Source organism: Erythrolamprus reginae, chromosome 2 (genome assembly GCF_031021105.1).
Source record: "Erythrolamprus reginae isolate rEryReg1 chromosome 2, rEryReg1.hap1, whole genome shotgun sequence".
NCBI lineage: Eukaryota > Metazoa > Chordata > Lepidosauria > Squamata > Dipsadidae > Erythrolamprus > Erythrolamprus reginae.
In genome coordinates, this window is record NC_091951.1 from 261345669 (window position 1) to 261362145 (window position 16477).

General features: G+C 41.5%; 2 protein-coding genes and 1 long non-coding RNA gene across 5 annotated transcripts in view; 2 read left to right on the plus strand and 1 right to left on the minus strand.

Annotated features, from left to right (window-relative positions):
* The window catches only part of PLIN2 (perilipin 2), a 33521-nt gene extending 22840 nt beyond the window's left edge, over nt 1-10681 (plus strand). For both annotated transcript variants that reach the window (XM_070742514.1, XM_070742515.1), the window contains exon 9: nt 9107-10681. In XM_070742514.1, coding sequence (XP_070598615.1) covers nt 9107-9241 — 135 coding nt within the window. In that variant the 3' untranslated portion in view covers nt 9242-10681. The remainder of the gene's footprint in view (nt 1-9106) is intronic.
* A 2746-nt stretch (nt 10682-13427) lies between these two features.
* Nucleotides 13428-15362, minus strand: LOC139162309 (uncharacterized). Its single transcript, XR_011558299.1, has 2 exons — nt 15220-15362; nt 13428-14070 (listed from the first exon to the last, which is right to left on the minus strand). It is a non-coding gene; the product is annotated as an uncharacterized lncRNA (long non-coding RNA).
* An 80-nt stretch (nt 15363-15442) lies between these two features.
* Nucleotides 15443-16477, plus strand: part of HAUS6 (HAUS augmin like complex subunit 6) — a 31904-nt gene continuing 30869 nt past the window's right edge. The window contains exons 1-2 of one of the 2 annotated variants that reach the window (XM_070742528.1): nt 15443-15491; nt 15602-15758. In XM_070742528.1, the coding sequence (XP_070598629.1) occupies nt 15631-15758 (128 nt within the window). In that variant the 5' untranslated portion in view covers nt 15443-15491; nt 15602-15630. The other variant, XM_070742527.1, reaches the window with a different exon arrangement.

Consider the following 16477-nt stretch of genomic DNA (forward strand, 5'->3'; position numbering starts at 1 on the left):
TTGATTGAAGTGCATAAAATCATGCATGGGATAGAAAAGGTGGATAGAGAAAAATTCTTTTCTCTATCACACAATACTAGGACAAGGGGGCACTCCCTAAAGCTCATAGGTAAGAAAGTGAGGACAAATCAAGGGAAATATTTCTTCACCCAGAGGGTCGTTGGTTTATGGAATTTACTTCCAGAAGAGGTCGTGACAGCTGTCAGCCTTGATAGCTTCAAGGCAGGATTAGACAGATTCATGGATGCCAAGTGTATCGGTGGTTATTGAAACGGATGTCCATGTGCCGCCTCTATGTTGGTTGAGGCAGGCAGGATTCCCTTGAGTACCATTTGTTGGGGGTCAGGGGAAAGGGAGGGTCTTGCCTTCTCCTTCTGCTCAAGATCCCCAAGGACAATTGGTTGGCCACTGTGTGACGTAGAATGCTGGACTCGATGGGCTTTGGCCTGATTCAGCATGGCTCTTCTTATGTTCTTATAGATGAGTCTTGAAACTCCTGCAGAAGGTGAGGAGAGTGGGGGCAGTGTGAATCTCTGGGGGAAGCTGATTCCAGAGGGCCGGAGCCGCCATTTTCATAAAACGTCAGTAATAATCTTTCTCCAGCTACTAGACTAGGGTTGCTCCTGGTTCGGTCTGGTTCCATGAATCAGTAGGGGCGGTCAGTGTTCCCTCTAATTTTTTTTTGGGGGGGGGGGCGGAAAAGTATAGTGTCTGAGCGGCAGTCCCTTCGGGACTGGGCGGCACAGAAATAATAAATAAATAAACAAACAAACAAACAAACAAATTAAAAAACCCTGTTTTGCCTCAGAGAATTTCAAAATAAAATACTGTACTGTGTGTCTATAACAGTGAGCTCATAATAGGGCAACTCTATCAATATCAAAATGCCACTTAAATAGTTGAGCTAGTTTCAAACTAGATTTTGATTTTCTTTCTCTCTTCCTCACTCCCATTCTTTTTCTTTCTCTTTTCCTTCCTCTCTTTTTTCTATCTGTTTCTCTTCCTCTCTCCCTCTCTCTCTCCTTCCCTCTCACTCTTTCCCTCTCGGTTTCTGGGCAGGTTTGGAAAACTCTGAGTTGATGATGATTTTTAAGTGAGCGATTGTTCACTGCTCAGCTTAGAGGGAACTATGGTGGCGGTGGTGGGTGGCTCCGCCAACCCACCCAGGACACTTCTGAGCAGAAGTGTCATGCGCGTATGAGTGAACCAGTAGCAATGGGATTTATTACTGTACTAGACTCACTATAAAATACAGAAACAATGGTCAATGCTGTTTTCGAAAATAAAACCATCATCTGCTGTCTCAAAGATCAGAGGCCAGATTTTACAATTTGGGAAGTTTCATAAAATTAAATTAAGGACTCTGCCGTGTCAGTTCTTATTTTTTCCTATAAGAGAGCTGGAAGAAAGGTGATGGGGACTGACAATAGATTGGTTCTTTCATGAAGTAACGTTAGTGGTTTAAATACTCTACACTGCAGAGGACGTGATCTAGTTGATGCTGGCCTTGCAACAAACTTTGCAAAGGAAGTTTCAGAATATTTATCAGATTAAACAAAACTACAAATGATAAAAATAAATTAACATTTATTTATTAAATTTAAAGCTGCCTATTTGACTCTGCAAAATGGTTCTGGGTGACTTAAAATGAACATTAGGTACACAATAAAAAACAAGGCAGGAATGGTACATTTGTGACATCTTCCCTATTAAGTCAATTAACCCCTTCTAATAGAGTGCTCCCCATCAATACTTCCAAGCCATTGCCATTCCTTCCTAAAAGATATAAATAACAACTATAACAACTTCAGTATAGAAAATCTCAATTATATTTATTGTTTCCCAAATTGCATTGCAGGCCTGAGCCATGCAATCATATATTAATATGATTATCTTTGAAAATAACTTCATAGACCAAAATGCTTTGGCTTAAAAAAAAAATCTATCCCCAATTCAAACATGTACTAGCTGATTGGTAATGATGCTAGTAATATTTAAAGGCTGGAAGACTGGTAGTCTTCAAAAGCATTCTGAGATGCTTTGGCACAAAGTTGGATAATAGAGTAATTCCTTAAAGCACATGGTATCTCTACACAGTGCTTAGACAACAATGCTGAAAATATAAGTAAACACCTAAACATAAATAACATACACAAAAATAAACTTATAGACAGAAATGTCAATTGGTACCCGGCACTAATGTCAATTATTACTTGGTGCCCGGTAAGAAAGTGCCCTTAACTTCTGATCTGGTGAAGGATGCGCGTCACACAGCCCAGCCCCCCCCCCCCAACCTGCCATCCCCAAATTGCACCACTGCAAGATGTGCATCCTATCTGACACTTGTACTGGTACTTTCATCGTGTTCCTCGCCATTGTGCTCAAGGCAGCCAGTTCTAAAAGAAAATGTCTTGCGAGTTCGATAAGTTTGATTGAACTGGTGAGACATTTTCTTTAGATGTCGAGGAACGCAATGAAGGTACCGGTACAAGTGTCAGGACCCATGCCTCGCAGTGGGATGCAATTTGGAAGTGGCAGGTTGGGTTGGGTGGGGCAGGCCGCGAGATGGGCATCCTACCTGACACTTGTACCGTATCTCCGTCACGTTCCTTGATTTGTGTCCAGGGCAGCCCGTTCTAACAGAAAACATTTTGCAAGTTCAAACTCGTGAGATGTTTCCTTTTAGAACGGGCTGCCCTGGACACAACATTAAGGAATGTGACGGAGTTACCGGTATTAGCAGTGGTGGGCTATGAGCCAGAAGGCTAAATTTCACTCACTGCCATGGCTCGTAAGTTCTTGTGGGGCCAGCGTGATTTTGCTGCTGCACCTGTGGAGGAAGCAAAATTGTGCACGGAGCCGCAGGTGCGCCCGTGTTTTGGCATGCGCGGAAGCAAACAAACCTCGCCGAAACACGGGTGCACCTGCGGTTCTGTGTGCGATTTTGCTTCCTCCACAGATGCAGCAACAGAATCACGCTGGCCCTGCAAGAACCTACAAGCCACTGTGGCAAGCGAAATTTAGCGTTCCGGCTTGTACCCCTCCCCTGGGTATAAGTATCAGGTAGGATGCACGTCTCGTGGTGGGGTGCAATTTGGGGATTCTTTATAGTTGTAGCAAAGAGTTAAGGTGCAAAATGTTTACTTCTTCCGGGGTGTGGGTGTGTGCGTAACAGAAAGTAATTGAGAACAACTGCTTTAAAGAAAGAAGTACAACAGGGCAAAGCTGGCTGAGGAACTCTGGGACTTGAAGTCCACAAGTTGCCAATGTTGGAGACTCCTGCAACAGGGTATAAATTTTGGGCAAAAAGTTTTAAAACAAATTCATCTTTAAAATGCTGAAGCAGCATGTTTTTAGCCCTGTGCCTCTTTTCCAGGGACCCACATGAAGTATCATGTATTGGCCCAAGACCACTGATGTTGGGGATTTTTAAAAAAGGAAGCTTTGACAGGAACTGCAAATTACTGCAAAGTCTTTATGAATCACAGTCAGTGGTACTACCGGTTTGGATCGGTTTGCGTGAGCCAGTGGCAGGAATTTGGCCCCGTTCGCCAAACCGGTATTGATGGCCAGCTTGCCATGCCCCCAAAACGGTTCCCCGGTCGCCATTGCTTGAAAGCAGCTAGCAAATAATCCTCTGTGCATGCACAAAGACTTCTTTGATGTAACATGCACTTTCAACGCGATGTGCATACTTCTGAACTGGTAGGTAAGATAAGAGAAACCCACCTCTGATCCCAGTAGCATATAAGACCTAATCATTTCAATAAAATATTGCAAAGAAAGCTACAATACCAATTAGGAACGAAAATAATTATACAGAGGGAAAGGTTCTAACAACTTAATAAGCTATTAACTTAGAGGCTTAAAAGTAGGTATACAGTGATCCCCCGTTTATTGCGTCCCCAACCATTGCGAACAGGGTACTTCGCTATTTTTCAACCCGGAAGTCAAAATACCATCTACGCATGCGTGTATGGGCACGCATGCGTAGATGGCAACCGGGAGATCAGCTGCTGGGCGGCTTCCCTGAGTCTTCCCCCTCTTGCTGGCGTCAGCGAGGAGTTTCCCCACCGCCCACGCAAACTCCTCGCTGCCGCCCGCCCTTCGCCCGCCCACGCCGTTCATTCTCGCCGCTTTTGAGCTGAGTCCGGGAGCGAATTCGCTCCCGGACTCAGCTCAAAAGCGCCGATAGCAAGCGGCAAGGAACGGCTTGTCTCGGCGCTTTCGAGCTGAGTCCGGTCAGCTCGAAAGCGCCGAGACAAGCCGTTCCTTGCCGCTTGCTATCGGCGGTTTTGAGCTGAGTCCGGAAGCGAATTCGCTTCCGGACTCAGCTCAAAACCGCCGATAGCAAGCGGCAAGGAACGGCTTGTCTCGGCGCTTTCGAGCCAGCGCCCCCCGGACCCCCAACCCGGGTTTGGGGGGCTGCTAGGAAGCCCTCCATGCCGGCGGCAAACAGCCGCCCCGCCCCCAATCTTCGGCTCCTCGCTAGCGCTGTGGGAGTAAAAACACCATCTGCACATGCGCAGATGGTGTTTTTACTTCCGCAGCGCTACTTCGCGAAAACCCGCTCGTTGCGGGGGGTCCTGGAACGGAACCCTCGCAACGAGCGGGGGTCTACTGTATATCATTTAACTTAATTAGCAAAAAAAAATGATTTCAATATAAGCATGACATCTCCCAAAGATCCTAGGACTTCTAACCTTAATGAAATGTTGCATACACCCTTGCAGTCACATGACTATATTTTGGATACTTGGCAATAGATTCCCATTTATGTCTGGTTGTAGCAGGGGTGGGCTGCTGCCCAGATGGTGGGGGAACGCAGTGGGGTAGTGAAAATGGAGTTCCACCCCAGAGCACCCAATTTGCACTGAAAGATGTTGAAAGAAAATGCAGGGCGTCCTACATAAGCCACGCTCACAGTGTGGTAGTAAAAATTTTGGTAGCCCTTCACTGGGTTGTAGCATCCTAAAGTCATACAACAACGATTTGCAAATATTTTTTCTGATTTCTGCTGTTTTGTCCTGATTTCTGCAGTTTTCATTTAAAAAAACCTCTACCCCATTCTGAAGAATAAATTCAGACTTGAAATCATGCGATTCACTTAACAATTCCCATAAAAACAGTTGTAAAATCAGATGGTTATGTGGGTGCTTCGTCTTACACCCTTCATGATTTACAAATGAAATCCCAATCCTAAATACGAAGGGCTACCTGTAATTTCTTGTTCAGTTACTGATGTCCCCAATTTATGTAACAGTGTAAAAACACATAAAACCAGTGAATAGATTCTGAGTAAGTAAATAACTATTCATTGTTGACCTGAATAGGAACTTTTGTTGTTTTTAATAACCAAACAACAAATTACAGGTAGCCCTCTGCAATTAGGATTGGGATGTAAGGATGTAAGATGAGGCACCTGTGTGACTACACCTGATTTTACAACTGTTTTTTATGTGAGTCATTAAGTGAATCAGATGGTTGTACGTCTGAATCCATTCTCCAGAATGGGCTCTTCGCTCATCCTCCATAGTTTTGGATAGACATTTCAAAGGACAAAATATTGTGAAAACAGTTGCCTCGGTTTAAATCTTGGGGGCTCTAATTACTTAAGAATACATCTCTGGGATTTCTGGCAGGTGACAGAAGGAAATCTTTAATCATTTTTCCTCCTCTATAAAATCAGAATTTCTATATATTTTTTTCTTTTTGCTGATACAACTCTGATATCAACTACCCAGCTGGGTTGGGCCAGGGGTAGGCAAAATTGGCTCGTCTATGATTTGTGGACTTCAACTCCCAGAATTCCTGAGCCAATCATGTTAGCTCAGGAATTCTGGGAGTTGAAGTCCACATGTCATAGAAGAGGCAACTTTGCCTACCCATGGGTTGGGCCAAAAAGGCATCTCTCAACTCTGTCATTTACAGGGGTGGGATTCAGCTGGTTCGGACCGGTTCAGGTGAACTAGTACTTGCGACCTGTGGATTGGCCCGGCCACCTGTCCGGGTACAAACTCATCCTATATCACTGTGATTTTTGAGGCCGCATTGCATGTGCGGAGGGTGCACAAAGGAAATTGCTGTTTTTGACATAGTGTGCATGTGTGCAAGGCACGTGAGCGCGCTCACATTTTCAATTCTGGGTGGACCGCTTGATAAATTATGTGAAGCTCACCTCTGCTCTCTTGGTTTATACCAGCAATGACGAACCTTTTTTGTGTGTGTACCAAAAGGGTGTGTATGCATGTGCTAGCATGCACACACATGCCCACACCCATTCCCTCTCCATGCATGTGCATCCCTTCTCCCTGCACATGCTCACAGGCCTCACTGAGGCCTGGGACGGTGAAAAAACAGCCAAACAGGCAAACTTTAAATTTGGGAAAACAGACTTCTGGTTTGCACGTTGGGCTCTTTATCACACGCCAGGGCCTCAGTAAGTTTCCTTGAAACCTCTGGAGTGCAAAAAAACGGCAAAATGGGCAAACCGGAAGTCTATTTTTCCGAACTTCCAGTTTTCCCATTGGGTGGTTTTTTGCACTCCGGAGCTTCAGGGAGCTTCCCTGAAGTCTCTGGAGGGCGAAATGACCTTCCTCAAGGCCCAAAGTCAGCACACTGAAGCTGACATAGGACAACGCCTCATGTGCCCTCCGATATGTCTCCGTGTGCCACCTGTGGCACGTGTTATTATTATTATTATTATTATTATTATTTATTGGATTTGTATGCCGCCCCTCTCTGGAGACTCAAGGCGGCTAACAACAATAATAAGACAGCGTACAATAATAATCCAATACTAAAAATGATTAAAAACCCATTAATATAAAAACCAAACAAAAATACAGACATACCATGCATAAAATTGTAAAGGCCTAGGGGAAAAGAGCATCTCAATTCCCCCATGCCTGGCGGCAGAGGTGGGTTTTAAGTAGCTTATGAAAGGCAAGGAGGAAATTCTAATTTCTGGGGGGAGTTGGTTCCAGAGGGCTGGGGCCGCCACAGAGAAGGCTCTTCCCCTGGGTCCCGCCAAGCGACATTGTTTAGTTGACGGGACCCGGAGAAGACCCACTCTGTGGGACCTAACTGGTCGCTGGGATTCGTGCAGCAGAAGGCGGTCCCGGAGATAATCTGGTCCGGTGCCATGAAGGGCTTTATAGGTCATAACCAACACTTTGAATTGTGACCGGAAACTGATCGGCAACCAATGCAGACTGGTGTTGGTGTAACATGGGCATATTTGGAAAAGCCCATGATTGCTCTCGCAGCTGCATTCTGCACCATCTGAAGTTTCCAAACACTTTTCAAAGGTAGCCCCATGTAGAGAGCATTACAGTAGTCGAGCCTCGAGGTGATGAGGGCATGAGTGACTGTGAGCAGTGATTCCTGGTCCAAATAGGGCTGCAACTGGCGCACCAGGCGAACCTGGGCGAATGCCCCCCTCGCCACAGCTGAAAGATGGTTCTCTAATGTGAGCTGTGGATCGAGGAGGACACCCAAGTTGCGAACCCTCTCTGAGGGGGTCAATGATTCTCCCCCCAGGGTAATGGACGGACAGATGGGATTGTCCTTGGGAGGCAATACCTACAGCCACTCCGTCTTGTCTTGTGCCAATGAAGGGCTACTACCACACGGTGACTTATGTAGAACGCCCTGCATTTTCTTTCAACATCTTTCAGTGCAAATTGGGTGCTCTGGGGTAGAGTTCCATTTTCGCTATCCTACTGTGTCCCCCGCCCCCCCAATCCGGGCAGCAGCCCACCTCTGACGTGTGCCATAGGTTCGGCATCACGGGTTTATACAATTGGATGCTCTCGAACAGGAGATGAAAACATCCTTCTTTATTGTTGTTTCCTTGCAAGTAGTGTTAGGAGGCATGCCAACTGAAAAAAACTGTCTCCCATTTATTTATCCAACTCCCAGGCTAGTGATATCACCATGTTTTATAATAAGGATTCCACAAATTGATTAGGCACTAGCTGAAAAAGTACAGGTGGTCCTCGATGTATAAGCCCAAAATTTCTTTTGCTAAGTGAAACACTTATTAAGTCTATTTTGCCCATTTTGCGACCTTTCTTGCCACAGTGGATAAGTAAATCGCTGCAGTTCATAAATTAGTAACATGGTTGTTAATTAAGTCTGATTTCCCCGTTGCCTTTGCTTGCCAGTAGGTCACAAAAGATGATCACTTGACCCAAGGGCACTGCAACCATCATAAATAAGAATAAGTTACCAAGCATCTTAATATTGATCAGAGTCATGGGGATTTATTTATTTATTTATTTATTAGATTTGTATGCCGCCCCTCTCCGCAGACTCGGGGAACAATAATAGTGAAACAACATATAACAAACAACATATAGTGAAACAACATATAACAAATCTAAAATTTAAAAAGTTTTAAAACCCTAATTTAAAAAACCAATGCTGCAAAGATTGAAATTGTGGGAAAACTCGTTATCTGTGCAATTGTAACTTTGATCGGTCACTAAACTAACCTCCTATGCTTAATGCTGGAATAAACAATTGCTGCCAATCTGCCTTCCATTGAGGACCCTTATACTGCACGACTCAAAAAGAGGGCGGGTAAAATATTTACTGACCCCTCACATCCTGGACACAAATTGTTTCAACTCCTACCCTCAAAACGTCGCTACAGAGCACTGCACACCAAGACAACTAGACACAAGAACAGTTTTTCCCCGAACGCCATCACTCTACTAAACAAATAATTCCCTCAACACTGTCAGACTTTCTACTAAATCTGCACTTCTATTCTGCTAGTTTTTCTCATCACTCCTATCACCCATTTCCTCCCATGTTGACTGTATGACTGTAACTTGTTGCGTATATCCTAAGATTTTTATTAATATTGCTTCTTCATTGCTTATTTGACCTCTATGACAATCATTAAGTGTTGTATCACATGATTCTTGACAAATGTATATTTTATTTTATGTACGTTGAGAGCATATGCACCAAGACAAATTCCTTGTGTGTCCAATCACACTTGGCTAATAAAAATTATATTCTATAAGGTGGGGGAGGAGGGTGTATAGAATTCAAATGTTGCCTTCAAATTTATTTGAGCTTATTTTTTCTATAGATTCCAGATTTCACTATCACAGAGTTGTCTTCAGAATCTGATGAGATACCAGACATCTCGGATTTGGATGAAGGACTGCCTGACTATTCTCATGCAAATGGACCAATCACCATGGAGCAAATAGTGGAAGCATAAAAAAACTGTTCCTTTAATGCAATGTATTTGTGTGCTGTGTGTTTGTGCATGCATGTGTGTGTGTGCATCTACATGCCTATAGATACAGATGCAGTGCATATGCACATCTAATAACAATTCTGCTTTAATTACAATAGATGATAGCTATGGGAGAGGGCATCTTTGTTTAATTTAGATCAGCCAACATTCAGCTTCTTGATTCGTTGTTATAGAACACAGGCAAGGATTTTAGGATAAGCCATAGACGCTTTAGGTGATAAATGTAGTGAAATAGTCTTAAACCTCCTTTGAAACTTAATCACAATTGCGCCAATAATGGCTTTTGAAGCAACAGCCTTACCAGGTCACCTGAAATGTGGCCTATGAGATGATTTGCTCTCTTAAGCTTCTTTCCTTTCTTAGAAAAGCACTTACGTTTAGCAACATATCTATCTTTTAATCTGTCGCAAAAATTTCAAACTGAAATAATACATTGCTCAATTCTCCATGATTGTTCAATTCTCTGTAATTGTGTGATTAGGTGTATTAAGCTTTTGAAACAATTTTCTTATATTCTTTAGCCCTACCCAAATACATTGGGAATGCAATTTCCAAATGGCAAGGCAAACAATCCCATCACATTTGGGAGATCCATAGTTGATAAAGGCTGCTTTAATGCAATGAAAGTATCCAGTGTTTCTTTAAAGTATAAGATTCTTGTCCAATATGTCAATGCTTCAACAACATATCAACCAAGATTATTGAAGTAAAAAACCTATATTCTGGCTGTGGATTCACATAACGTGATACTGCTCCCTAAAATCCATTGCAGATAGAAAACTGAAGCTATATAGAGGAAATATTATTTTTATTTTAAGTAATTATTTTAAATAATTGGGTTAAAGCATGCAATTCCCTGTTAGATTTTACATTTATATAAGAATTAAGTTTAAGATTTAAATGAGTCTGAAAGTAAATAATGTACACACTCAAAAAGAAAATTACCTTCTAAAACAGGAGTTTGGAGGAAAAAACAATAAAAATACAATGACTACACATGATGGCAAAAATATGAGAAAAGGAAATTTATCCTGCAGATTCTGCTCATTGTAGATTCCTGCTAAACATACAATTTCAACAACAACACTTAAGCCTATATTTCATAATGGATGTGGGGAGTTTCATAGTTTCTGACCTAAAACCATAAAAGAAATAGAAATGTGGTTGTTATCATTTGTTGTCATCACCATTTCTTTCTTATGCCACTGGAACTTTGTCTCTTTTTGTTGTGGGAATGATTACATTTCTTGGTGCTAATTTAGTAGGTTCCATACAGCTAGGATTAAGTAATTTACTTCCTTTGTAATGTAAGGTGAGTGTCTTTAATATGAGATCTAGTATGCAAGTTGTAAGAAATATTTACTGAAATGCCTTGGAAATAAAGTTTGAACTGATATTTGATTACTGCATGAATGTTTTGCCTTTTTTCACTCCTTTCCCTATTAATTAAATATATGGTCATATAAGGTTACAGTACCTTTGGTAATATGACATAGTGCTAGAGCTGAGAAAATGGTTATTCATCACCCTTATTTATATTGATTTAAAAAACAAATGATTTCTATGAACAACACAATATGCTTCTGTCTTTGATTCCCCCAAAAAATACTTGAAGAAATAGTGGTTGCTTATGTAGTCATGGCTGAAAAAGAAAGTGAACATTCAAACTTTGTTCTTACACAGAGTTTAATGAACCCTTATCTTTAACTCCCATTGTTTTAGTAAATGATAATTCGAGTAATGCTACATTCTAGAAGCTTATAAATCCTATGTAGCCTTTGGATCTGTTTGATATAAGATTACAAGAGTTGGCACTGTGTATCAGCTTCTCATCAGATGATAGATGTGCAAAAGGTTTACAATTTATTTATTTTAAAATTCATTCTTCAATCATCGGCATCTCTTTTCCTTCCCAGTGCTTAGCAAGTACAATCCTCGCAGGGGTTGCAATGTAAAAAAATAGTGTCCCAACTTGTTTTTTAGTTGTTTTATCCATAATATCTAAAAGAAAAGCTTTCGGTTTTATAAATATTTGTATCATGTATTTTCTGCATTATCATTATGTTTATCCAGAGTGTTTTCATATACAGGGGTACCTCTACTTAAGAACTTAATTTGTTCAGTGACCAGGCACGTAAGTAGAAAAATTTGTAAGTAAAAGCAATTTTTCCCATAGAAATCAATGTAAAAGCAAATAATGCGTGCAAACCCATCAGGAAAGAAATAAAAGCTCGGAATTTGGGTGGGAGGAGGAAGAAGAAGAGGAGGACAGTTGCTGTCAAAGGAAGAAGGTGAAGTGAGGGGAATAAAAAAAATCCAAAACTTTAAGACTTAAAAAAAAAAGAGGGACTCTGAGGCAGCAAAGAGGAGTACTGTACTCACCTTCCTTGCACCCGGCACAAGGCTGCCTCCCATACATTGCGCCAGAGAGAAAAACCCAGGCGGGCGAGAGGGGGGAACTTCCCGCTCCTTTGACCAAAAGGTGACTGCTGCTGCTGCTACCTGCTTCCTCTTCCTTCCCATGCTGAAGGGCTCCCCTCTCCTCTCACTCACTCTGTAGCTGGCGCCTTTTCTTCACTCTGGTGATTCCTTGGTTTGGCTGAAGCCGAGTTGATCTGGCCGGGGCGAAGTGCCCCCTTTTGCTTTTTTGTGCCCAAACACTCTGGGAGGCAACCTCACACTGGGTGTATGAGGCAGCGTGAGGGAGTCACCACAGTGAAGTGGTTTATTCCCTCTCCCAATGCCCAGAGAAAGGAAAACGTTTCGTTCACTCTGGACTGCCAAAGCCTTCTTAAGCGCCACCAATAGATTCATCTGGCAGTCCAGAAAAGCCCGAGATGTTCGGGATTAAAGGGGGAATGGCAGGACACTGGCTGGGCCTTCGTGCCACTCTCAAATTTCCTGGGAAATTTTTCCAGGCTCGAGTTCTTAAGTAGAAAATGGTTCTTAAGAAGTAGAAAATGGTTCTTAAGAAGAGGCAAAAAAATCTTGAACACCCGGTTCTTATCTAGAAAAGTTCTTAAGTAGAGGTGTTCTTAGGTAGAGGAACCCACTGTACTTGCAAGATGACTACATATGAACTGCATACATAGAACTGCAGAAAAAACAATTGCTGCTAACCTGCCTTCCATTGAGGACTTGTATACTGCATGAGTAAAAAAGAGGACGGGGAAAATATTTACTGACCCCTTGCATCCTCTACACAAACTGTTTCAACTTCTACCCTCAAAACGTCACTACAGAGCACTGCACACCAAGACAACTAGACACAAGAACAGTTTTTCCCCGAATACCGTCACTCTACTAAACAAATAATTCCCTCAACACTGTCAGGCTCATCATTCCTATCATCCTTTTCATCCCACTTAGGACTGTATGACTGTAACTTGTTTGTATCCTAAGATTTTTATTAATATTGATTGTTTCTTCATTGCTTATTTGACCTCTATGACAATCATTAAGTGTTGTACTACATGATTCTTGACAAATGTATCTTTTTTAATGTACGCTGAGTGCATATGCACCAAGACAAATTCCTTGTGTGTCCAATCACACTTGGCCAATAAAATTCTATTCTATTCTATATGATAAAAAGTACCTGAATTTTCATTACATTTCCAAAACTTGTTAGAAGTCCTTCTATACATTTCTACAACTGGAGTCAAACACCAACAATAAATCATCTTTTTGCAAACTATAATTCAAAGTAAATTTTAATCCGTTAGCCTATACATTTTCCACTTTATCTAGCATTATATTATACCTAAATCGTTTTGACCATTTTACCAGGCAGTCTTTTACATATTTGTCCTCCAGGTTTATCTTGAATAACATTTTATATACTTTAGCAATTAAATGATAATCTCCAGAACATAAACTGATCTAATTCAGGTTTAAGTCATATGAAAACAAAAAATATATATTAACTAATCATTAAAAAATTCTATAATAATTAAATCAGTCACAAACAAAATATTATTATTAATTAACCTTATTAATTATGCACAATGTTGTCATCTTTGGTTTGTTTTAACTCTGTTAGTAATAATTTAAACTTTTTATGAGATTTTTCATTCATCCTTTGTAGCATTTCATGTAACATAGATATCCTTTTCTCAAATACTTCCATAAGAAACGTGGCACTGTGTTTTTCTCACTCAGAGCTAGAAACCTTTATTTTTCTCTTAGGAGGCATTTTAGAAATGTACAGAATTCCTTTCTTACAGTCAGTTCTGGCAGCAGAGAAGCAAACAAGAATCCACAGTTCTTTTTTCAAGGCCAGAGGAACAATTCAAGAGCAAAGCAGCTGGCAAGGAAAATAATGTTGATTTGCAAATTGAAGTGCAGAGGGGGGAAAATGGAGAGTTATATACAGAACACAACAATGAAGATATAAAATATTTTCAAATTGATAATACAGCACGTAGTCTTTTTGGTAAAAGTTCAATATGAATAGGTCATTAAATCATTTCCTCAGTAACTGAAGATGACTAGTTGCCATTTGCCTCTTCCATACAGGGAGAGCTATTTAACTCACACCTCTACTACTATTAGTAGTAGTATTTATTACTATTAAATCAATATTAAGAGTCCACGAGGAGGCAAAGTATCAAAATTCCAACATACAGCCAGCAATTAATAATAATAATAATAATAATAATAATAATAATAATTGGAACACTCAAAAAGGAGACAGAAAGACTAATACTGGCGGCACAAGAACAGTCCATTAGAACAAATGCTGTCAAAGCCAGAATTGAAAAATCAACAGACGATCCAAAGTGCAGACTCTGTAAAGAAACAGATGAAACAATCGATCACATACTCAGCTGCTGCAAAAAGATTACACAGACAGACTACAAGCATAGACATGATGCTGTGGCACAGATGATCCACTGGAACTTGTGCCGGAACTACCATTTCCCAGTGGCAAAGAACTGGTGGGATCATAAGCCCGAAAAAGTGGTCGAAAATGAGCAAGCAAAACTACTGTGGGACTTCCGACTTCAGACTGACTGAATTGTGAAGCATAACACACCAGACATCCTGATTGTGGAGAAAAAGAAAGTATGGATCATTGACATCGCAATCCCAGGGGACAGCAGAATTGAGAAGCAGCTAGAGAAATTAGTGAAATACGAAGATCTAAAAATCGAGCGGCAACGACTCTGGCATAAGCCAGTGAAAGTGAGCCCAGTGGTACTTGGCACGCTGGGCGCAGTACCAAAGGATCTCAGCGGACATTTGAAAACCATCAGAATTGACAAAATCTCCATCTGTCAATTGCAAAAGGCTGCTTTACTGGGATCGGCAAACATAATTCGCCGCTACATCATGCAGTCCTAGGTGCTTGGGAAGCGCCCGACTGGTGATGAAATACGAAATCCAGCATATTGATCTCGTTTGCTGTGTTGTACTGACATTAATAATAATAATAATAATAATAATAATAATAATAATAATTTATTAGATTTGTATGCCGCCCCTTAAAAGCAGAGGTATCCTTGTAAAACAAAGACTGGGCAGATAGGATGTGAACCCCTCCTTTGGTTGAGATTAATAAGGAAGTGAAACCCTCCGAATCTCATCTCCAAGTTTTTTGTACACTTGTGTAATTTGATGCGGTGCAACAAGTCAACACTAGTGAAACACCCTACAACAAAATTGTAAGAGGAGATCCATTAGTCTATATACTATCCATAAATAAAAATAAGTAAATAAGGCATCTGGTAACATTCTAGCCTATTTTATTAAAAAATACAAACTTTTAAATAACTTGCTGGCAGGAAAAGATGCTGCCAGACCTTTTCTCTATTGAAAATAAATAGGAAAATATTGCTCGAGCTATGGCTTGGAAAAGCAAATCTCATAGAAAAGAGAAACCTGTTATTATTATTTTTAAAGATAAATATGCTTTCAATTACAACCGCAGCAACCACCTCCTAGTGTCCGATCCCATCCTTTTTATAGCTTTAGGTCTGTTTCCGCCTTCGTGCGGGACTCCGCCGCGGTGCATCCTGGGAAATCCTTCCTTTCTTTTGGATTGGTCGAGAACGCGCCGATGACGTGAAAGGGACTTGGCTCCTGAGGATTTGGATTGGGTAATCTTTTCCCCGTGATTCATAAAAAGCCTGTCCACTTTCGATTAACAATTTGGCGGGTTAAACAAAATGGCGGCTGTGCCGTTAACAAGGAGAACGTGAAGGCGGCGGTGAGGAGGGGGGGGGGAGAGAATGTGAAGGCGGGGGTGAGGAGTGTTGGCCATGAGACGAGCGTGTGGAACTCCGTCAGTCGCTTACTCGCTGAGTCGTCCTTCCGTAGGTGTTGGGAAGTCTGGCGGCGCCGGGAAGATGAGCAGCCCGTTCTCGCCTCCTGTTTGGGAGAAAGAGCACCTGTGGCACTTCCTCTTGGCTCTGGGCTTCGATCCCGTGGTGAATGCCGCTGCCGGGAAGTTGTCGACTCACCTTCGACTGGGCGTGTAAGTGGAGAGGCGACGGGACGCTCTTTTATTTCTTTTTCAGCATCTATCATCTATATCAGGGGTCTCTCCACCCTTGGCAACTTGTAAGACTTGTGGACTTCAACTCCCAGAATTCCTCAGCCTGTTAATTTTTTTAGTTTTTTAAAACAATATTGGTAATTATTTTAGATGTATGTTGTTTTAGCCTCACACTCTGCCTAGAATCGCTTGCTTGTGAGATGGGTGTCTATATAAATTAGATAAATAAAACTCAGGCTACATTTGCTGGGAGCTAATCATTCAGCCCTGAATAATATTGCACGGCCACCAGCTTCATCATCTTCAGAACGAGGGACTGGTGTGGAGCTGGCATGGGGGCCTGGAAAGATTAACTGTCCATCATTTATTGATTGATTGCTGAAAGAGTAGTAGATGTTTGGAACAAACTTCCAGCAGACGTGGTTGGTAAATGCACAGTAACTGAATTTAAACATGCCTGGGATAAACATATATCCATCCTAAGATAAAATACAAGAAATAGTATAAGGGCAGACAGGATGGACCATGGGGTCTTTTTCTGCCATGAGTCTTCTATGTTTCTATGATTGATTTGATTTCTATGCTGCCCTTCTCGAAGTGATTTATTGACAACCTGTTAACCCCCAGCCATTTTACCAGATATGGATAATCCCATTGACCCTTGGGAATTAATATTAACCACATTGGGGGACCTTTAT